General features: G+C 37.9%; 1 protein-coding gene across 4 annotated transcripts; it reads right to left on the bottom strand.

The window, feature by feature from the left end:
* Positions 1 to 14,559: 14,559 nt before the first annotated feature.
* Positions 14,560 to 23,545, bottom strand: pfkfb3 (6-phosphofructo-2-kinase/fructose-2,6-biphosphatase 3). 4 transcript variants are annotated; one of them, XR_009389799.1, is made up of 16 exons: positions 23,131 to 23,539; positions 20,589 to 20,717; positions 20,348 to 20,444; positions 20,176 to 20,242; positions 19,797 to 19,871; positions 19,648 to 19,704; positions 19,407 to 19,531; positions 19,109 to 19,316; positions 18,855 to 19,001; positions 18,660 to 18,764; positions 18,331 to 18,460; positions 18,085 to 18,212; positions 17,771 to 17,959; positions 17,435 to 17,457; positions 16,172 to 16,820; positions 14,560 to 15,971 (listed from the first exon to the last, which is right to left on the bottom strand). XR_009389799.1 is itself a non-coding variant. In XM_059326205.1 (15 exons), the coding sequence occupies exons 1-15, from the start codon at positions 23,210 to 23,212 to the stop codon at positions 15,965 to 15,967; spliced, it is 1,569 nt and encodes a 522-aa protein (XP_059182188.1). In that variant the 5' UTR covers positions 23,213 to 23,537; the 3' UTR covers positions 14,560 to 15,964. The 4 variants fall into 4 exon arrangements, 3 of the variants coding, with proteins under 3 accessions (XP_059182188.1, XP_059182187.1, XP_059182186.1); XM_059326205.1 differs by lacking the exon at positions 16,172 to 16,820 and having other exon boundaries at positions 23,131 to 23,537; XM_059326204.1 differs by lacking the exons at positions 16,172 to 16,820; positions 17,435 to 17,457 and having other exon boundaries at positions 19,416 to 19,531; positions 23,131 to 23,545.
* Between the last annotated feature and the right edge of the window lie 240 nt (positions 23,546 to 23,785).

Raw genomic sequence — 23,785 nt, 5'->3', positions numbered from 1 at the left:
CATACATTTTGAAAGAAAGCAGCAGAAATCTGAGTGCGAGCGCAAAATGTGAGCATGAGGAGAACAAATCTGAGCATGAGAAAGACAAATTATGCTCTCAAACTGAAAATCTACGCTCTTGAATAAAGATAGGATAATTCTTCCATAAAAATAATGTTATTTGAAATGTTTGTTCAGGTGTCTGTGTCACTAAATGTTTCCTTTTCACTTTCATAAAAAATAAAATACCACTAAAATATGTCTGTCTGGGTCAAAGAGTTTGTTTGTGTATGTGTCTGTATACGTTTGGCTGTACATGCATTAGTGTATATAGGCCTACTGAGTTTGTGAAGGGTACAAGTAGATTACTTTCAGCTCAAATGGGACAGGGCCACATGACTGGGTAATTAGGAGGAGCTAAGCAGGTAGAGAAGGACGAGCTGCTGAGTCATGGCGAGGAGCGACAAAGATAGAGTGTGAGACATAACGATGTGATGCTGACTCACTCTGTGTAGATGTTTAAAAGGCCCCTTTATAGCCTGTATTAAACACAGCAATGCTGTTTTCCTAATTAACTTAAAAAGGTCATCTAAAGAGTCTTTTTTAGGAATAAGGGTGATGACCGCTTGTTGCATAGTCAGAGGAAGGGAGCCTGAAGCATATGACTCCTCAAATACAGAGAGCAGGATGGGCAACATGGTCTCACAGGAATCCGTGAAATAGCCACGGATTCGCTTAACTCAAAATCCGTGGAATAGCCACGGAATCACTCAAATTTCCGTGAAAATGACACGGATTTCACTACAATGCAAGTTAATGACAGATCAAAATCCATTTTTATGCAGAAACTAAGTCAAAATATTGATTTTTTTTCACTAAAAATGAGAGAACTGTCCGCCATGTTTTTTGTTCTGACCGCTGGGACCTTAAAAGTCACGTGACTTGGAACAAACCAATAGGAAAAAAAATATCCATGGAATAGCCACGGGATATGACTGTCATTAACTTGCATTATAGCAAAATCCGTGTCAGTTTCACGGAAATTTGAGTGATTCCGTGGCTATTCCACGGATTTTGAGTTAAGCGAATTCGTGGCTATTTCACGGATTCCTGTGAGACCGTCAAATTTTTTAAAGAATTTGCACGGGGATTTTCCAGTTTGCATGAGCCTAATTGCATTAACCCTCTGAAGGCTATTATGTCAGTTAAAAAAGCTGTTAAAAAATCTTTACCAATGCCATGTTGGTATCAGTTTTTTTTAGCACAACCTCACCTACATGTCCGGATAATTCATTTTTAACTTTGACTTACTTGATTCAAATTTTGAACCCAAAAGACACAAAGGAAACATAAAATCGGATCTTGAAAATTATGTTTTCAAAACACAAAATTTTAAATATTGCAAATATGAATACAGGTTGCATATACAACATATAACAGGTAAAATGTAGTGCAATATTTTATACTAAATTTATTTGACAATATCTCCGGTTTTACTTGGCCGAATATCATCACAAAAAAAAACTGGCATGGAGTTTCAAGCCAGAACTTTAGAGGGAAGCTGATGGCAAGACTCAATGTTGCTTCATTTTTATGTCTTCACGTCATGAAGAAGTGATGTGCCGGTGGTTTCATGGACTCCAGATGGTTAGTAAGTTCCTCTACAGTGAATGGTTTGTCTAGCTCGGATGCAGTTTTGTTATCAATTGTGGGGACATTTATTTTCCTGAAAAATTAATCAAATAAAGTGTCGTCGCAGAGGGATTCACTATCATATAGCTTCTAGTAAAATCTATAAAAACATGAATTGATCTCATGAGTGATCTAGATGCTTAGTGCCCGGTTCATCGTTTATCTCAGCTATAGTCCTATCCACAGTTTTCTGGTGAAGTTGACGGATAAGAATATTTCCTGTCTTTTCACCACATCGTATGTTTTACTCTGTGATTTATTAATTAGGTTTTCAATGCATCTTGTTGATTCATCTAAAGAGTCTAAATGCATGTTCATGTTGCCCAGAAATTCATCTGTTACAATGGTACAGTCTTGCAACCTTGAAAATCAACAACCATAAGGCCAAAATCTGGATTTGGTATACAAACGGAACACATTTTTAAAAAAGATATAATATTCAACATTACAGAAGCAACTTTGTGCAATAATAGATGGAAAAAATGAAGAAATTTTCATTAAATGCATTAAATATGGCATATACCAGACTTTTTTTTTTTTTATGGCTTACGTGTTAATGACTTCTCATTACTTTTTTAATGAAAAAAAATATTAGACCATCCTTGTTTTCTCCTTGCTTTCTTGTTAATTTTAATACCTGGTACAACTAAAGGTACATTTTTTGGACACGTATAATGACAACAACAAAAGTAGCTCATAAGAGTTTAGTTTAAGAGCTAATATCGAGACATTTAACATGGTTTTATTGATAATGAATTTGGATATTATCAGGAAAACCATGGGCAATGTCTAGATATCAGCTCTTTAATTAAATTCTCATGAGCTATTTTTGTTGTTATCATTATATTTGTCCAAACAAATGTACCTTTAGTTGTACCAGGCAATAAATGAACACAAAATTGAAGAAAACAATGGTCTAAGATTTTTTTCCATGACTGTACTATACTAGGAGGTGTTTTACACATTTTTTATGGGATCCTTTGACATTTTCAATACATTTTTATGACAAACTACTAAGATGTTTTGTGACATTTTTGGGGCACATTGTTCAAGACAGAATAGTGTGTCCCTTTATTATTGTCAGCATCTGCACTCAGGCTCCCGGACTATAATCATTTATCCATCCATCCATTTTTATCTACTTATTCGGGGCCGTGTCACGGGGGCAGCAAGCTAAACAAGGCATTCCAGACATCCCCCTCCCCAGCTCCTCCTGGGGACCCCGAGGCGCTCCCAGGCCAGACGAGATAGATAATCCCTCCCCACAGTGTTCTGGGTCTTCCCCCGGAGGCCTCCTACCAGGCAGACGTGCTCATAAATGTGAATGTGTGCAGTCTGTTCCTACTGTTCTTACGGACATGTTGCTCCCGTCGTATATCTGCAGTTGCACATGCAACAGATCTGCTGATATTACTCTCCTCACAGTCCTACATGATGCATTCACTTTCAGTAAAAAAGAGGCATACATACATGTAACAGAGACCAGTGGAGCAACAATTGTGTAACCCTCTCTGCCCACAAATAATACTCAAAGAACTAACTGATTTTAGGTCCATCTAAACTGTGTTCTGACCTTTCAGAAACTTTTTCTCCAGCTCTGATCTGTTTGTTACACTGAGGGCTCTGCTGTCAGGCGGCAACTTCCGGGTCTGGGCAGGGTGGCAAACCAGGAAGTGCCTTAAGCTGCATTCTACTGAAAATTCCAGCAGGGGGCGCTGATGAAGGTTGCTGAAGCATTTCAGTCCATTCATTTCAATACAAAATGAGAAAACTTCTCACTTGATTTATTACCTCAGAATTTTTTTTAGGACAACACTATAGTCTCAATCGCTAGTAAAAGATCTTCTGCAAGACAATCTGATCTTAATAGTTCAAATAATGGTCCAATTTAAAAGGAATTAGAAGATAAAGAATCGTATGATTTGGGGCAACGCTACCTTTGATTGACAGGTGGCTAACAAGGCAAGCCGTCATCAGAAGAGAAGCAGAACAATGCGTATCCACGGATGTTTACCGTTTTCGCTTTCACTGTATTTTCACTTAATGACAGTTTATTTGAACCTTTTGCTCAGTAAAAATGTCTTGTTCAGCGTTTGGTTGGACTAACAGACACTCCAAGGAGTCGCTGTTCAGTTTTCTGAGGTAAGTAACATGCATTTTATTTTTGTTTTTTGCTAGCTAAAATGAACATCCCAGTTAATGCTCCAGTTAATGCTAACATGAATTAGCAGCAGCTTCTCTCAGTCAGGTTGAGGTGTAGAGAGGCTTGTAGTCAGTGATCAGTTCCCTCTCGCTCCTCCACAGTCCAGATATGGTCTGCTCCCCGTATTGGAAACAAGATGGCGACACAAGATGATGACGAGTGTAACGCTGAACTTGATGCCTCAAACGGGCCACAAACCAATGGGTGACGTCACGATGACTATGTCCATTATTTATATACAGTCTATGGGTGCCATACATAAGGTATGCAATTTGCGACTGATTTTGAATTATTAAAAGCCTCCCTTAAGCTTCATCAGCTGTATTATCTGGACTGGTGAGAATCTATCAGGTAGCAAAAGATAAAAATGTTACCATTCACACAAAGTGAATTCAGATGCAGATATGCTATTTTGGTCAATAATGGGTAAACAAGGATTCCCTACAGCCCTGGGAACACTGGTTTAACATGGCACATTGTCTCATAACACATCGTGGTTGCCACCAACATAGCAGACAGTCTGCAGGTGTTGGGTTCATCCCTGGAACACCAAACTTATGGGGAATTGATGACTGACTGCTGGCAAATGTTGGCTGCAGTTTTCATCATCGGCTTGGTAAACACAGGTGTTGTGTTCCAATCAAAGGGGTGGTAAAAAAAATTTTTTTTTAAAGTCATACAGCGTGCAAGATGATACATCAGTTTATTGCAGATTACTTTTTTTATAGTTCTAAAAATCAGGTGGTATTCCTTTATCTTACTAGTTCTAGTTATTGACTTTAGTTACAACAGGAATTGATTATGAATCACTCTCAGTTTAACAATGATGTCTCAATATGACCTGCATAAACAAACATGACAATGAGTAATATAATTATGAGTAGTATAATTGGTTGTTTCTATATACATATAGTTGGAATAAAATATTTTTTACTTCTTTCCATGAAATGATTGTGACAATGTGATTTATTCTTGACAGATAAAATGTATATCTTCTCAAAATGTTATTAAAAAATCTCCTTCAAACATATCACAATGAAAATGAAACCACAATTATCAGAGTATTGTGTCTGAAAACAAAATGATTTCAACTTTATGGGCGACCGTGTAGTTCTTTTCAATGCCTGCCACCAAGTCTGATCCTCACAAATCAGATTAAATCCAGCAGCAGCCAGGACACACTAGGATCAGGCTTGATCAGAGTGCTGCAGTAAAATTTTTTTTTTTTTTAATGGAATCTGGCAGGATAACACTACCACTTTGTCTACAGGGGCTGCAAAGGTCAACACCAGGAGAAAGGTTTCTTGTAGTAGCTTCAATACTGCATATTAGAGCACACCACATAATTTCCACAGGTTCTGTATAAATGAAGTATTCCTGTTCTTACCTCCAATATGGAGGTTGTCAATTTAGACAGACAGACAGACAGACAGACAGATTACTTTATTCATCCCCGAAGGGAAATTTCGTTGTCATAGCAGTGCAGTATTTTAATACAATAAAAAAGATAGAGAGTTACTTTTACAGTTAGTATTGTTTAGTTTTAAGCGCATGGAGAACATTTAAACTGTAATATTTTGATGTAATTATCAATTGATAATATTTGGCATTTTAGTTATCATTAGGAAATGAGTGAGTGATTTATTGTGGAATTTCCCAAAAGTATTGTCTCGACACCTTGTGTCCAAAGGGTGATGTGGGATTTTTTTTTTGACTGGAAAGTACAGGTGTTGTTTTTCATGTTGTGTTGTTCTGATACATGATATGTGTGTCAGCTCCCTGTGAGAGTAGAGGGTCCTGTACTGAGGGGGCTTCAGACACATGATGAGCGCTGAATGCGTGACTGTCTGACTGAATCAACTGGTCATGACTGTTGTTGTTTGGTTTACTTGATGCAATATCAGCAAGACACTGTAAAAGCCATTTCAGGAAACAACCATGCTGTGGCCCTCTTTCCATGCTATAAACAATTTGATTCAAACCTGTCTGAGTGTGTCCTTTTTTTTTTTAGAGAGAACTAGCAACTCTCAATATGTTTGAAATAAACTCTCACACATTTTTGGACATACTATAATATGGTGTTTTTAATTTTTTTGGACATACTATACTATTGCAATGCTCAACATACTATTATTAAGTGTCTTTTTAAATTACCTTTTTCATGTCATTTTAAAACCATACTATATTATTACTTTTTTTAATGACTACTTTTTGATGTAATTTTGGCGACAAAATATATTCTGACTTTTTTTTAGCGACATACTATATAATTACTTTTTTAAAGAACTTTGGCAACATACTTTACTATGACTTTTTGATCTAGTGTTGGCTACATAGTTTACTAATATGCATTAACAGACTAAAATAAAGTAATTTTTATCATTTTTAAGCCCTATTAAAATTTGACCATTTTTGACAAAAATGTACATACTAGTATGACTTTTTTTACTGTCCCATAATATGGTGTTTTTCTTTCATTTATGAACACACTATGCTCCGATATGTATCAACAGACTATAATAATTACTTTTTTTTTCTTTGCAATTTTTAAACATCTCATAATATGGTGCTTTTCTGTAATTTATGGACAAACTATGCTCTAATATGTGTAAACAGACTGGAATAAAGTAAATTCTAGTATTTTTAGGCATTTTAAAAGTTGACCATTTTTGACATAAATCGACATAGTATAGTATGACTTTTTTTTATCGTCCAATTTTTAAACATCCCATAATATGGTATTTTTTTATGTAATTTATGGACACACTATACTATAATATGTATCAACAGACTAGAATAAAGTAATTTTTTTAGCATTTTTAGCCATTTTAAAATTTGACCATTTTTGACAAAAATTGACATACTATAGTACTTTTTCTCACAATTTTGAAACATCCCATAATATGTTGGTTTTTTTGCCATTTCTGGACAAACTATGCTGTAATATGTATCAACAGACTATAATAAAGTATTTATTTAATTTTTTAAGTATTTTTCAATTTGACGATTTTTTTAAGATAGTATTTTTACTTTTTCTCTCATTTCTGGACAAACTATGCTCTAAAATGATCATTGTAGCATTTTCAAGCATTTTAAAATTTGACCTTTTTTGAGAAAATCAACATACTATAGTATGACTTTTCTTTTTTTTAATGGAATTAAAAACTTACTTTTTTAATGTAATTTTGGTGGCATACTATACTATGACTTTTTACTGTAGTTTTGGTGACATACTATACTATGACTTTCATTCATTCATTCATTCATTCATTCATTATCCTAAAGCGCTTATCCGCACCATTGGCCAAGAGGTGGGTTGCACCCTGGTCAGGTCTCTATCACAGGGCTGACTCACTCACACCTACGGGCAATTTAGAGTCACCAATTAAACCTAAGCATGTTTTTGGATTGTGGGAGGAAGCCGGAGAACCCACGCTGACACGGGGAGAACATGCACACTCCGGCAACCCTCTTGCTGAGAGGCAAGAGTGCTAACCACTACACCACCAACATTTTACAATTTTAACACCATCCTATAATATGACTTTTTTTAACAGAATTTTAACAACATACTATTCTATGATTTTTTTTTAATTATTTTTTGTACAACACGTTTTTCTATTTTTTTTACATACAATTATTGTGGGTTTTTTTAACACATGTGGACATACTATACTATTACCATGCTCGACATACTTTTATGTATGACAAGTGTTTTTGGGCATTTTAAGACATATTATAGTATGGCTATTTATTTTTTTCCCTTTGGACATATGGTGTTTTATTTTTCATTTTAAAAAGTATGGACATATATTATTACAATAATCAATGTGTTATTCTTAATGGTATTTTTAGACAAACTACAACATGACCAGTTTTTGACATTTTTCGACATACTATAGCATGCCATTTTTTATTTTTTCGACATACTATAATATAGTGGAGGTTTTTAAATATTTTTGGACATACTATAATATTACCATGATCAACATAGTGTTCTAAAGCATTTTAAGGCATTTGGACAAACTACACTATGACCATTTTTGACATTGTATTTTTATTTTATTTAGTCGAACAGACAGCAACTGGTAGTCCAGAGTGATGAATGTATTTTATTTTAATAGAACTCTGTTGCACAAGCAAAAGGTGATTTGAATAATTGCAGGTGTTCTCTTCTCACATCCTGGACTGGGATTCACAATGGATCAAAGGCTTTTGTCACTCAATGAAAATCAGTTCTGCAGTTGAAGATCACAGGCAAACACTTCATTTAACCAGGATACATACTAGATCATTTGTAGAATGTAGAACAGTTTAACTCTTTGCAAAATATACAAACAGACAACGTAGGATACACGGATGAGAAGTGGGCACATTTCTTGGGTGGAGGATGTAAATGGGGTAGAGTAGATGGCATGTGTCATAGTCAAAGATTGGCAAAACCATTAGGGAATTCCTGCATTGATGTTCTGTGGAATGGGAAAGTGCTATTTACGTCCACCATTCTGTTCAGGGTAAACTGAAAAATGTGGAGGCCTGAATGGGGCCAGTTTCTCACTGGTTATGATGGGAGGGCAGCATTTAAAGGGAGACAGGCTCTACTTAACAACCTTTCTGGTGAGTTGGTAATTACAGCTCAAAAAAGGAGATTTTTTGGAGCAACCATCTTCCCCCCTCTGTTTCTGCTGGCAGTGTCAAGATAATAATAAGGTAACAAAGGTTGTCAGGGGCATCAAAACAGAAGGTAGCATGAATCCATGAGGGACGTCCTTCACACTTTACAGCTGCAATGGTAGTCAGCTGTACTGGGGATGGCCCGGTCCACTGGGGCTGGATCAGCGTCAGCAGGAGAGGCCTGGGCTGCAACTACCTGAGCTTTGACAGTTTTCACTGTTCAATGGTGCATGGGAGACAGGGAATATGGGGCAACTATGTAGACGTCACAGAAGCACCATGAACAACAATAACAACAAAACATAAGAAATATTTAAAAAAAAAACATATTTCTAACCTCGAGGGGAGAAAAAAACAACAACATCAAACACATTTTTTTTTATCAATTAGGAAACACTAATATGTATCAACGGACTGGAATAAAGTAAATTCTTGCATTTTTATGCATTTTAAAATTTGACCATTTTTGACAAAAATCGACATAGTATAATATGACTTTTTTCTCACAATTTTTAAACATCCAAACAACAACATAAAATGGTGTTTCTCTGTCAGTTATGGACATTGACCATTTGACCATGACCATTTTTGACAAAAATCGACATTATAGTATTACTTTTTAATCAAATTTTGACAACATACTACTCTGACTTTTTTGGTGTAATTTTTTGTGACATATTCTAGTATGACCTTTTTAATGAAATTTTAACAACTTACTATAGTATGACTTTTTGGAAAAAATAAACAACCTTTTTAAATGAACCTTTTTGTGTAATTTTGGCGAAATACTATACCATAATTTTTTTTAATGGAATTTTAACTACATACTATACTATGACTTTTTTGTTTTGCGACACTTTTTAGTGAAAATACAACGCTATGACTTTTATAATGGAATTTTAACGACATACTATGACTTTCAATTATTCATTTATTCATTATCCTTAATTGCTTATCCGCACCATTGGTGCACCCTGGTCAGGTCGCCAGATTATCATGTTTTTGGACTTTGGGAGGAAGCTGGAGTACCCGATGAGAACCCTCTTGGAGAACTGCGAAATTGAGGAAACTTTGGAAACCTGAAGATGATGTGTCCCTAATGGTTGATTTCTTAACCATGTGATGCTAAGCTGTGTATGAATATGTAATGTCGTTACCCACTTTTTTTTTTTTTTTTTTGGTTTATTACTAGTTCTGTCATTTCTTTTCTTTAACTATTTATTTTTCCTTTGGGGTGGGGGGAGTGGATTCCTTTATAGCTTGACTTTGATGCTTTGTCAAATGTATTAAAATGTAATTTTTGTAAACTGTTAAAACTCAATAAATACACGTCTATGAAAAAAAAAAGCATATTTCTAACCTCTAGAAATAAAAAAGCAACATCAAACCCATTTTTTTTTAATCAATTGAGAAACAAAGGTCATCCACGCTGACACGGGGAGAACATGCAAGCTTCACACAGAAGAGCTGCAGGCCGGAGTCGAACCGGCAACCTTCTTGCTGTGATGCAAAAGTGTTAACTTTAAGTACTAAAAAATAAATAAATGAGGGAATCAAAGGGCAGGCAACTGCAGATTGTATTGTCAACTAAATTATTTTGCAGGGACATATGAGAAGCACCAGTGTGTGCATTGCATTTCTAGCAAGTCTGCTTGGAAGTCATTAATTGGAGCACCAGAAGAAAACCACAAAGTCTTCAATGTCTTTCACCTACCCGAAAAGCTTTACAACTTCGGCCTCCTAAATCACTAACCATGATTCTATGTTCCTCGTTCTTTTTATGTTATATTAGGGAATCCCACTATTCAAGCCCTATGAGGGTTTTTTGGGCTTCCCTGGCATGTCTTTCTTTCATTCAAATCATTTCTTTTGGAATTTATAATTTGTATTATTGTTGTTATTACATTCTTCTTTTCTTTCTTTTAAAACTGTGCCAAAATAAATCAAATCCAAATCAGTAAGTATCTGCTGATTAATGAGTATCTGAGATTATCTGTTACAGAGAAAAAATATTTTGAAATTTTTTAAGGCACACTATAAAACAGTTTTGAAAATCAGCATTTGAGCTAATCACGTGATGAAGATACAAGGCTTGACGCTGATCAAATAGAATTAATAAATATTAACAGCAATATCAGTTCAACTTGAAAACAAATTGTAAACAAACATTCATCATAATCTTGTCATCCATTGACTAAGTGGGCCAGCCTCCATTACTCTTGTATACATTTAAGCTGAGTGCTTAGGAACGTACACAGTCCTTCGTCAGCACAGAATTACGCTGCTATTTGTGGAGCTGCTGGCTTAGTGCTGCCAGTTAACACCAAGTGCACGTACTATTCACATATCTGACACAGCAACTTCAGACTCCCACAGAGATTACACACATACACCAGCATAACCACCAGTGCCAATGCCAGGCCACATGAAAGTTATACTGCTGAGCCACCAGTCATTACATGTATATCATGCTTTTTATTTAGCACATAAACCATAAAAAGAAGTCTAATAAAATGCTGAATTGACAGGGTGTGACGCCAAGATTCTGCATGTTAATAATAAGATATTTGCATAGGTAAATTGGTCCAATATGAAAGACAACAACATGCAAAGTCAGAATGCAAAATAGGTTTTAGAGGCTCAGTTACATGATGCTGAGGAAAAGGTAAACTTGCCAGGAATCGCATGCAAAACCTGTATCTGTGTGTGTGTGTGTGTGTGTGTGTGTGTGTGTGTGTAAGTGAGGCGGGGCAGCAAGTGGTGTACCTGACAGTAGTCACATAGCCTATCTGGCCACAGGATGACTAGTTAGAGCCAAGACTCTCAGTTTCCTCCTGATTCAGACATGGGGAAATACCACATTCAGCTGGCAAATACGGTGTGTCTGTGTGTGATGAGTGGGAAAGTAGGAAACAGATGGAGAGAGCAGAGGAAATGACATGTCACTGTAAATAGCATCGTGGTTGGCAAATATTACATTTAATTTCTGCAGAAATGTATGTTGAAATCAGATAGCATCAAGCTAGCTTCCAGTTCTACATTTGCAAAAAGTTTTAGTGCATGGTATACTTTTTAAAATTTATTTTAAAACTCATTGCATTAGTCTTCTCTGAAGCTATAGCAGCAGTCAAGCACCCATTTGGAAAATTTCTACAAAGCAGGAAGCAGTAAAAGTATCAGTTTATGTACTTATGGAAAATAGTGAAAATGTGACAAGCTTGGAGCAGATATTGGTACTGACAGACAATTATTTTTGCATAGCTTCAAGCTTAAAGTAGTTAAGTTTTTGTGTGTTTTTTTTATTATTTAAATTGGGCCTAAAATGCTAAAGTGTTTTTCAACATATTGTAATTCAAGTGGTCTGAGAGAAAACAAGATTCTGCTCTGGGTTTTTTCTTCTTTTTTTTTAAAACTGTGTCCGTAACTGGAGACTTTGGCAAATCAAGGTGTCAGGCCGGGCTCAAGTCAGGACTCAGACGCAGAGCAGGTGAACTTAAAGTCTCTTTATTCAAAAAGGCAGCAGGATTAATCCTCACAGAGTGAAAAACAAAGGGGCTACAAAACACTAATAAATCCTAATCTCAGAAACGGGGAATTCCATCTAATCTAACAAGGGGAAAACTAACAAATAAAAACTCCAACAAGTAAAAGGCGCTCCAAAAGGGAGGAACCAAACCTGATAGGGAAAAAATCTAAGAAAGAAATCTACAAAACACTACCATAACTTAGAAAAGGGCTAAAAGGGAAGGGAAGGGCTTCTAGCGCTGCACTATAAAATTACAAAGAAAAATCACTCTTGCAAGGAAACTCAAAAAGGGGAAGCAAGACAAGCTGTGGCTGTGGCAAAAATAAGAGTACGGGCTGGTATGGTGACGGGGTCAAACACACTGGCACAAAACAAGGGAAACACAGACTATTGGAACACATGGAGGGAAGGGAGCACCAGGTGAACACAATCGGTGATTAGGGGAGACAATCAGACAGATGACACACGGGGAAGGGCAAGTGACCTGAAACGAGAGGAGAGTTACTATTTCAAAATAAATAACGAGACCAGAACACAAAATAAAACACAACCTCGAAGGTTACTTCACATGCATGAACATTCCTTCAGTTGGTAAAAGTCTGATTATTTGTGGACAATCCTGCAGAAAAACTTGCTATCCCAGATATCCAAAACACACTGTCGGGACGGTCAAGAGATGGGTGTAAAAGAAAGACAATAAACAATGACAATAAACACTATAAAGCGTGTTATTGTTACCAAATATTTCAGAGATGGAGAGAAAATGTTGCTAATAATTTAGCGTTCTACGAATTGTAGCCAAAGGCTAACAGCTGTAGCTAATTCATGTTCATGTTTCTGTAGCTAGCTAGCGCCTCGAATCACAGCATGTCATCTCAAATGAAAAAAGGCAGTAATTCTCATAGAATTTTATCATTTTTACTGTATGAATTGAGTGCATGTGCTGGTGGTGGTTTTGTGTGTTACCATGCTAACGGTTCCTGATCAGCACTAAACTCTCGTGCTCGTGTCATTCATGAACATTTCATTCTCTTTGAACTAATCTTTTTTTTTCAACTCTTTTTATTGATTTTCCTCATTTTGAACATAAAACATATCAAACACTACAGACACCATACACATTTACAAGTACACGTTTACATAAAAAAGGTCATTTAAGTTGTATTAACTTATGTATCTTAAAATGAAAAGTAGACAGATGAAAGGAGATTAATTTAAAAGTAAAGAAAAAGTTTTAAAAAAAAAATTAAAAAAAGGTTATACCTATGTACCCAAACATGTATACACTCTGCAAAAGTAAAATATATATATATATATATATAAAAAAAATATACAGAGACATGAATAAAAATAAATAAATAAAATACGGTGTGTCTGTGTGTGATGAGTGGGAAAGTAGGAAACAGATGGAGAGAGCAGAGGAAATGACATGTCACTGTAAATAGCATCGTGGTTGGCAAATATTACATTTAATTTCTGCAGAAATGTATGTTGAAATCAGATAGATAAAAGTGATTTCCTTCTATTAAGGGCACTTATATAACTTGCCCTGAGACTATGTGTTCTGGTTAAAATAATCAATAAATGGTTGCCAAATTCTATAGAACTTGGTTTACTGATTTTTCAGTAAGAATCTGATTTTCTCCAGCTCTAAATGTCTCATAACATCTGTTATAAGATTTAAATAAGTTGGGGCTGTGAACTAATCTTTTATATGGCTGGGGAGTCTCAGTGAGTGATTCGTTCATTTTCATGCAGTACGTTCCCTCATCACATGGCAGCTGCTCAGTCAAAACAGGAAACAGTAATGATTAGTTTGTGACTCAAGTTTGAGTCAAAAACTTTTCATTCAAATCCTCAAAACCACGTGTCAACTAAAAGTCATGGAATAACAAAAGTCATGAGAATAACATGGATATAAAAATCCACTTTGAATTTTGCAGCTCGACTACATACATCTTATCAAAGCTTACAGCTCACACAATGTGTTGCTACTTTGGAATTTGATTTGAAATATAAAGGTTTGTAATGTTAACAGAGAGATTTTTCATGTTGGATCTTTTTTTATCATTTCAGAAAGATATAGATAATTTTTCAAATTCTAAAATTGTTTTTCAATAGCTTTGTGAAATTAGCAGTCAATATATTTATTTTCACCAGGCTTTCTGCCTGTATTTTTTTTCCTGTCTGATAGCTTGGTTTTGTCACCACTATATTTATGAGTACAATATTATCATTTTGTGCTCAGTCTTGTGAGGGGGTTCTTTTGTCATCCACTGTAATGCAATTTCACAGCATGAACGCACCCAGTCACAATCAGCCTGATAAGCAGTCTGACTCATGAATCTTGTGAATGGGTGAGATAGTGAAGGCAGGTGTGCCAGGAAACGCTATGTACACTACAGATTAGCTCCATAAAAGGAAACACAAAGGCTTGACGCAATAGTAGTGTTGAACTTGAAAGTAAAGCAAACAACAAACAGTGTATATTTTCTAGGAGTTAATTTATTGGTCCAGCAGATGCAAAATCAACTGTACAACATACTGTCCTCTCATGCATAGTCCTCAGATTAAAACAATGTGTCTCTCGCTCCAAGCATTCAGAACTACATATAAATAAATAAAGAATATAATAAAAGTTTTTACAAAAAACAAATTTCAAGTATCTCAAGCAAACATGTTAACAAAAGTTTTACTCAGCAGCTTCTTCCTCAACAGATGTGCTTGCTATTAGTACAAAAATACTTCTACAGGCATTTTCATTAAAAGAATCCCAAGATCTCCCATGTTTTTCCAGTTATACTGTATGTACACTAACATTTACAAAGATATTATTAACAGCACGCATAGTTATAACAAAAATATAGGTGCTTACATTTGTGCGTAGCAGACAATGACAGCAAAAGGAATTCAAGGAAAATAAACTTGAAAATTAAGAACTCTGTTGAATGATCAGCATGCACTGTAGCGTTAAAACTATAAACAATGAAAAATAAATATTCAAACTGAAAAAGTAAAATATTGACGTGATATGTGGAGTTATTAGGTGAAATGTGTTGCCCCTCCTCGAGCAATCAATTCCAGAGAAATGGCAAGAGAAGCGGCGTAAGGCTTGCAAAACAAGCACTACAGGCACTCTACGGCAAAAATCACCTCCATTTAGTGAAGTTGTGTGACATGAAAAATACAGTGACACAAAAAAAGTACAAATTTATCCCCAATGTGCAAAATAATCGCTTATTTTTTAGTGTCAGCATACAAAGGAGTCAATTAAATCATGACGCTCTTCTGATGCACATTCGAAAAGTGTGCATGTATAACACCAGTGCTTCTCAAGAAGTGCCAAAAAAGTTTACAATGTAAACTAAACCATAAGTTTAAAAAAGGATGGGCTGAAAAGTGTACCTGGGAGTGGTGGTTGGTCTTTGGTCTCCAGTATAAACTGGTTTCCCAGAGAGCCATCTGAGCTGTGAGGTGTAACAGGAATGTGCACTGAAATGAGTCACAGTTTGCCTCTTTCAGTCTGAATTCATTCTTCACGTGACAAAGTTAAAGGTTTCCAGAAAAACACAGATTCTTCAGTCTCAGAGTGTCTGACAATGGCAAGAAAGGGACAATTAAGAGTCTTGCTTTGAAATGACATATCTTTGAACGGAAATATCTGATAGGACAGCAGTTAAATAACCATGGTCCAGTTATTCGTGTCCTTGGCTGACAAAATGAAACATTTACAAACAGAACACCCCCCCCCCCCCTCCTCAATTGGACTTTTCCTTGTTTCGTGCTGCTGTTTTCAGTGAGTCTTTGTCAGCGATCCACTTTCCAGCCTCTTTAGGTGCAGTTTTACTGGCAGGGCTGCAGGAGGTCATGGCGGCTAGATGATCTTCTCCTCAGGTTCTGTAAACACACAAAAAATAACACCAATAAGACTTTAGATGCCTTCTGTATTTTTCTGAAACTATTAGTTATGCAACACAGTACAGTTGGCTGCCACAAGTTCAACAACAACAACAACAACGCAAAAGACAGTGCTCTTGCATTACTATCCCCAATGATACTCTCACGCAATGTAATCCCTAAACCACAAGTTACATCACCTGTGTTTTCTCAGCCCTTAATTTCCTCTATGATATTTTTAGAGGGCGTGAAAACTACCAGAGTCCACAAGAGTGTGAACAGGTTGCTGTGGCTGACTGTTTGTGTTTGTATCTGCACAAAGTTAATCCTCAGTTGAGAACGAAGCTGAATGAAGCTGACAAGATCCTCACACACCCAACAGCGTTATCCTCGCTTTTCCACTATACTAGTAAAACTAGTGCATACATGCCATTTACCCTCATGCACTCAATGAGGATTATGTTTGTTTCTGAATTGGAAATTATTATTTATTATTTTAATTTAGCTTTTCAATACTGTTGACGTGTTTCTAATGGAAGCTAACTTTAGCATGGTGCTTTGCTAAATGAGTCCGAGTTATTTAGTTAACAGTTCAGTTCTTCTAAAACATCTCAATTAATCATAAAAAACCCTTAACATGAGTTTGTTTCTAAGAATGATTATGATTTAGCGTGTGAGATGTGTCACAATAATCTGGTTTAGTTAGGTTGGCAGATAATCATCTAAAGTTATTAGTGTCAGATGTGGCTGCTGGCAGGACTACAGTATGAAGCAACAGCGAAGCCGCTACAGCATGTTTACCTTTGAAAAACTAGTGAAACCACTTTCAGATATTCGAGGAGGTTTCGTCTTTAAGCAGGACAGGACAGGCCAAAAATAAACCAAACACAGAGACAAGAACAGGACAGTCAGCAATGAGCATGAATCAGCGTAGAATGAGTACAAGCAGATTGTGCTGATGATAACAACAATAACGCAAGCAGACAGGAATCACAGGAATGTAAACTGGGAAATGAGGGTTCCCTATGACCAAATACAGTATGAAAGCTTTTTTTCTTTTCCCACACTGAGGGAGGAAGGAAACTGTGCTGCTACTCCTAAATATAAAGCATAATTTCCTATGATTCAAGTGTGGAACAGTAGAGACTTACTGTAAGAGTATGTCCGGGGCCAAAATGTCAATTTACTGAAATGAGAAACATTTATCCTAATAAACACTAAAATGTGATTAATAGAGGTTAATCCAAGATGTATAAATGTGACTATTAAAGGTTTTGTAGATCTCTTAATCCACTTTTTGTGCAAAATGTGTATTTTTCAGATTTACCATGACTAAATAATTGTTTTTTGTGCTGTTCTCAGTTTGGGAAAAGAAATGTCAGCATTGAACACAATGTATAGAAGACACAGCGACAGAAAGAGCAGATAGACAGCCACAGATAGTGAACTGAGCCAATACTTACAGGCAAACTTTGCCCAGCCAGTGCTGTAAGGAGCAGCGGAGAATGCAGCAGAGCAAAAGAGGACAGGAAACAAGTGAGTGAACATATACATGCAGTCTGTACAGAGGCTGTCACAAAGGAAACAGATAAGGGAAATGATGTTCTGGGGGTTTTACGTCACGATTCTCACCACACAACAAAATTACCATGAAAGTTCCCTAAATAAGCATCAGCTTCTTGTGACTTGAGCCTATCTAATTTGGTTCTGGCCTTAAGAAACCCAGTTCTAGTAGCTCTACATATAGATATTTTTAAAGGGGGTGCATGTGTGTGTGTGTTTGTGTATAAGAAACCTACCTGTCCGGCCAGGGCGAGAGGGAGGTGTGAGGGGCTGCAGAGTGCCAGAGAGGCTACAGATGGATGCAGCTCCTGGATCGGAGGTTCATCAAGCTCATCGATGCGCGGCTTCTTGATGTTTGACTCCGGGCTGGTCAGAGGAGTCACACTGTTCCGCCTGATCAAGGTGCCGGGACCCCTCTTCACCTCCTGCAGGGTAAAAATATTGTACATATGACATTTGGACTACTTCAGCAGTATACATAAAACTTTTGTAGGCAGTGTATTATTTAATAATAATACAGCAAATGAATGTGCAGTTTGAGGTATTTTACCTCTGGTCTGTCTCTGTGGGTGTTTGCCGCCTCCACATTCAAATAGATGGACTCCACTTTGCACCCGTAGGCGACTGGGGTGAGCTTCAGCACTGTGTGGAGGGGACACTTCAGGTAGGGCATCTCGTCTGGAACAACAAATGCAAGGAAAAACATATATATGAACACGGTTGCATGTAGCAGATTGGAGTATAACAAAATATTATTTACACTTTGACAGTTAACCGGAGGACTTGTTGGATTTACCTGCACTCTTATCCAGAAAGTAGGCCAGCAGGCAGCGCATGACAGCCTGGTGGCAGATAACCAGGACGTTCTCTTGCCTCTCCAGGTCCATGATGACCGGCTCCACACGCTGGACCAGGTCCTGGTAGGACTGTAATCAGGATCAGGAGAGTGGGGTTATTTATTACCGTTTCATCAAATACCTCTGAAGCAGGGTTGTAAATATTATCTAAATTATAATCTGTATTATTTTTCCTAGATACTTGGATCACAGTGGTTAATATTATGTTGTAATGGCAGCAGATGAGCTATGGTTTAAGTGTGGAAGTGGTTGAAGACTGTGTGCGTACCTCTCCAGCAGGGTAGCGATAGTAGTATTTGTCTTCATCTCTCAAAGCCAGCTCCTCTGGGAATTTCTCTTTCACCTCATCATATGTCATCTCTTCACATATCCCCTGAAAAGAACAAAGAAGTATAAGATTTCAGTTTGGCAACAATACAGTTGTGTGGTGTGGTGTAATAATGTGTGTTAGTGTTATACTCACAGCGTCTATCTCGTTGAGAGCCTTCCACTGTTCATAAGGGACTCCCAGGTGCTCTGCGGTCTGGATGCTGCGACACAGTTGGCTGGTCCAAACCTTCAGATCCTTCAGCTGTTGCTCCTCCACAAACCGAGCCAGGGCAGCTGAGAACTACAGCAGAGAGGAGACGGTATTGCACCTCTGACACCTTTTCTAGAGTCTAAGTCAAGCCCTTTTCAAGCTTTTTCGAGGCAGTTTCTGTTTGCGGACGTTCTTACCTGTTTGCCCCGTGGCGAGAGCCCTGCGTCACCGCCCAGCCGCCCCACCAGGTTGTCGGTGCTCTCTCCATGTCGACACAGGTAGATGGTGCGGGGCTGGACGTGGATGTTCATCAGGTAGTAGACGATCTTACTCTGGATGTGATCCTGGATCCGGTTAACTAGGAAGCGACGACCCACATCAATCACCTTGATGAAGGAGAGATCCCTGGAGGAAGAACAGGATGTGCAATTAATGCGAGAGTTTGTATTGGATATCGCAGATGTCCTAACAAAAAAATCAAAGCTAATTATTTACTTGTCATACTGATCAGGGTCCAGGGGTTGGTAGCTGGTTTTGTAGCACTCAATTCTCCTCTGGAAATCCAACATAGCGTCAGTTTTGTTGCAGTCCCGGTAATCTGGACATGACACCTTCACTTCCTGCACAGGGAGGAACATTGTCAGACGGCAAATAACACGCCTGAAGCCAGAGAGTTATAAACATTTTTTGTCATTTCAAAAGGGACCAGGATGCATTGTGATGTCATGTGACTCACCATGATGTTGGATGCGATGACGCTGGGATCATCACAGACAGACTCGATGAAAAAGATCTGGGCACAGAAAAAAGAAAAGGTAGTTCAAAGTAGCTGCATCATCAGTGATGTCATATCTTGATGCCGCACCTCACCATAGTAACACATACCTTGAAGGCGTTCTCACTTCCAAACTGCAGGATCATATCTCGTCTTTCTCTTGTTGTGTTTGTGGCATCAAAGACCTGAAAGGGACATGAAAAAAGTGGTTTCAAGTAAAGCTGAAACAACTGATGGATGGAATAATTGCCAGCTATTTTGAAGATTGATTAATAGTAATCGTTAAGGTAATTTTTCATGCAAAAAAAAAAAAGCTTGGATTTAAATTTTTATCTATTTTCTGACATTTAGTAAAACAAAGATGTATATAGTAACGATAAGTTGCAGATTCTTTGAAAATGAAAATAATTGATAAATATTTCCATATATATTATTTTTTAATTTATAATAATTTTAGAAGAGCGTGTAATGCATGATGATGGAACTTACCGCGACTTGGCCTCCCTCGTCCTTCAAATAGGACTTGACATCCCTCAAGGCTGCTAAGGCACACTGCCTAAAGAGCAAAGACAGTGAATTTCATTATTTGTTACCATTAAAATAAATAAACAGTTGATTCAAAACTATTATGAAAGTGTATTTGTATTTATGTAGAACTTACTGCCTGATTTTCACGGCACATTCATTATCAGACTTGAAGAAGTCGTAGGAGCTGTAGTTCTTGACTGCCTCCCTACGGTACTCTCCAACATTGAAGACTGAAACACACACAGAAAAAGAAGCAACAAGTATGAACATGATGTCCTGGGGGTAGAAATATGAGCCCATGTTCCAGGAGAAAACACTTTGAGCTGGAACTGATAAGCTACTGAACAGCTGCTGTGTTTGTGTGTATTGTTTACCTTTGGTGGGCATGCCGATCCAGTTGAGGTAGCGGGTCAGTTTCTTGGACATGTACGTCTTGCCCCGGGCGGGAAGACCCACCATCACGATGACGGTGGGAGGGTTGGCAAAGTGAGGGGCGCCAGCCGCTGCAGAGAGGGAAAAACAAGGAGGAATATGTCATGACAACAGTGCATGTTTGCAGAACAGAAAAAAAAGAGTCTTTCTCAACAAGTCATATCATTCAGGTAGCAAAGAAGCAGAAGAGAACAACGACAGAATTCACATTCAGTTCACAGAGAGATGCACCCTGTCTGAATCTATTTATTGCTGACATATAATCTCTATTTCTCTGCATGTTGACCCACTCCTAACAGGCACGTGGCTGTGTGCTGCATTTGACTTCCCCCTCACTAAACATCTGACCCACTTCTGCGTGAACCCGCTCACACGAGCCAGGACGGGTCGTTTCACTTGGCCAAACATACTGTAACCCCTACCCCTGAGGCCCATGGGAGATTTTATATCATTTGATATGTCGCCCTGGATTCACAGTGGGTGGCAGGGCAGAGGAATGCAGGGCGTTGATTCTACGTGAGAAATGTGTTCTGTGGGTCATGGAAATTGTTTGATCGGTAAACATTTTCAGTTGGAAATTGTCTTTTGTTCATCCAGGTGTGCAAGATTCTTTTCATTCCCCATCACTGCTGTTGTACTGCTGCTGACGCCCTGAGAGCAAATTTATACCTGCTAATCTTGTTCCCATAACAAAAGAGCCACGTTGCTTAAAGGGACTAAGTCGTCTCTAAGTACTCTAAGTCGATCCTCGGACATCTGGTTCATCATCCCTTCAAACCCCTTTGCTCTCCTCACATCTATTACACCTACTGTACAGCATCACCACCTCTGTGCTTCAAATAGTCCTGCCTTAAAGCTTTTTTAAACTCTCACCCTAAATAGATTAGACACACAGTTTCTTCAGTATCTTAGTAAGTAGTTATAGATAGATAGATTAAGGACAAGTTTAATAAAAACCTCTTTTCTTTGATCTGAGTTCAGGCACAAGTGAGGGAGGAACACAAGGTGAAGTAACCAATGTGAATCCAGATGTGCACGGACTGCATCTCATTAAAATCATGTCATGATGTCTTACAAATTCATCTGATGATTGCTCTAATATTTTTCAGTAGATTATAATCCTCTTTAGTTATACTATAAAAAATGACACACTAAAGCTTAAATGTCTGCACACTATAGATGCACCAATATATGAGCCGAACATTGGTATGTGTCACATCAATTTTGCACTGGCTAAATCTTGTGTTGGTCAAATTCAGACAAAGCAGTACTTTATAGTCAGTTAATTTTATAATTAAGATTTCTTTGTTTTCCCTGACACAAAGGGATTGAAAAATAACAACAAAAACAAAATAAGCAACAAAAAAACATCTGTAACAGCATCAGCCTTCGGGCAAATTGTTCTTTAAAACATCTGTATCGGCCCAGAATTTCACAATTGGTGCATTTATTACTGCAAACTAAGGCTGGGAGATATATCGATATAAAAAAATATATTGATACATTTTTAAATGTGATATGGAATTAGACGATATCGCATATATCAATATAGCTCTTTTTTTCAAATGTTTTTCTTTCTTTATATATAAATGCTGCCCTTAACTAGGGTTTGTCACAAAGCCTTAATATATCAGGATATGACTTTTGGTCCATATCGCCCAGCCCTACTGCAAACCAATTCTTGAGGCGATGGGTCGGAGAGGATCATTGTTTCATTGTTCTTTCATTGGTTTAATAAACTCAGTTATTTGACTTTTGTGTTCCTGAAAAGGTGCCATAACAAATATCCAAAAGCGCAAAATAAGGAGAAAGGCTCTCAGGGTCACTGAGGCTGATTACAAACTGCTATTTAAAGTGTAAAGAGCCTGTTTTGTGTCTCCTCTGTCTGTGGTCTCTGGTACGGAGCCATGAACGAGCCGGCTCCAGGGTCGCACCATGCACACGCGCTGCCGGCCGACCAATTAGAGCGCGGAGCCGCTTCAAAGCATCCGACAGAGGCTGCGGTGTCCATGGCGACCGGAGCCTCTGTCATGCGCCTCCAGTTTGAGGGCTGTGACGTGCCACGCGTGCTGATGAAGACCACCACGTCAGAGTAGCGGTTAAAGACAGGTGCACTGATGACTGTCACAGCAGAAATATGGCAACCAGCGGATATATGACACGAAATATGAAATGAAAATGTCGAAAAAATGACCCTTTCCATCAATAAAAACACTAACTGGTTGCTACATTGTTTTAACACAGGAAAAGAAGATGTTGACGGCTATAAGTAGTGTTGACCCCGACGCGCTTTGTCGTTTAAGCTAGAGATAAAAGGAGCCGTCTGTAGGCTGTGTAATGTAAAATTAGCAACATTTTAAGTCCATTGAAAAATATGCTCGGGATAGATAACGACGTACCAGTAATAATATTAGAAAATATCATTCTATAGTGATACTATTTGAGCAAAAACACAAGAAAACAATAAAAGAAATTGTGTTTTACCTCTCCGGGGTGCCGCCGGCTTGTCATCCTTGGTGGGCACCCAGATCTTCTGGATCCTGTTCTGGGTCAGCTCTCTGGGCATTCCTTAAGGACTGGAGAGTCGCTTAGCAACACAACAACCGAGACGCGTAGAGTCCGGAGAGGGGAGACGAGGACAAAAAGAGCCGATGGTAGTCTGAGCAGGAGCCTCGTCCGATCAGGTAAAATAACCGGGCTGTTCTCGGTGTCTACAGCAGGCTGTTGAGCCGGGCTAATCTGCCGGTCTGCGGCACACATCCGCTATTTAACCCCGCCTGGCCGGGAAACAACGTGACTGTGGTGACGCCATACTCACCCGCGCACATTTACATACACACATGCACGCGGCCACAGGCAACAACAGCGACACCCTGCGGTGATAAACTCTCATAGCATTATAATATCTCATCTACAGTCATGGAAAAAATTATTAGACCACCCTTGTTTTCTTCGATTTCTCGTTCATTTCAATGCCTGGTACAACTAAAGGTACATTTGTTTGGACAAATATAATGATAACAACAACAATAGCTCATAAGAGTTTAAGTTAAGAGCTGATATCTAGACATTTTCCAATGATTTTCTTTACATTTACATTTAGTCATTTAGCAGAAGCTTTTATCCCAAGTAACTTAGG

This window comes from Centropristis striata, chromosome 22 (genome assembly GCF_030273125.1).
Source record: "Centropristis striata isolate RG_2023a ecotype Rhode Island chromosome 22, C.striata_1.0, whole genome shotgun sequence".
Lineage (NCBI taxonomy): Eukaryota > Metazoa > Chordata > Actinopteri > Perciformes > Serranidae > Centropristis > Centropristis striata.
Note: the sequence above shows the minus strand (reverse complement) of the source record. Positions and strands in the feature narration are given on the sequence as shown.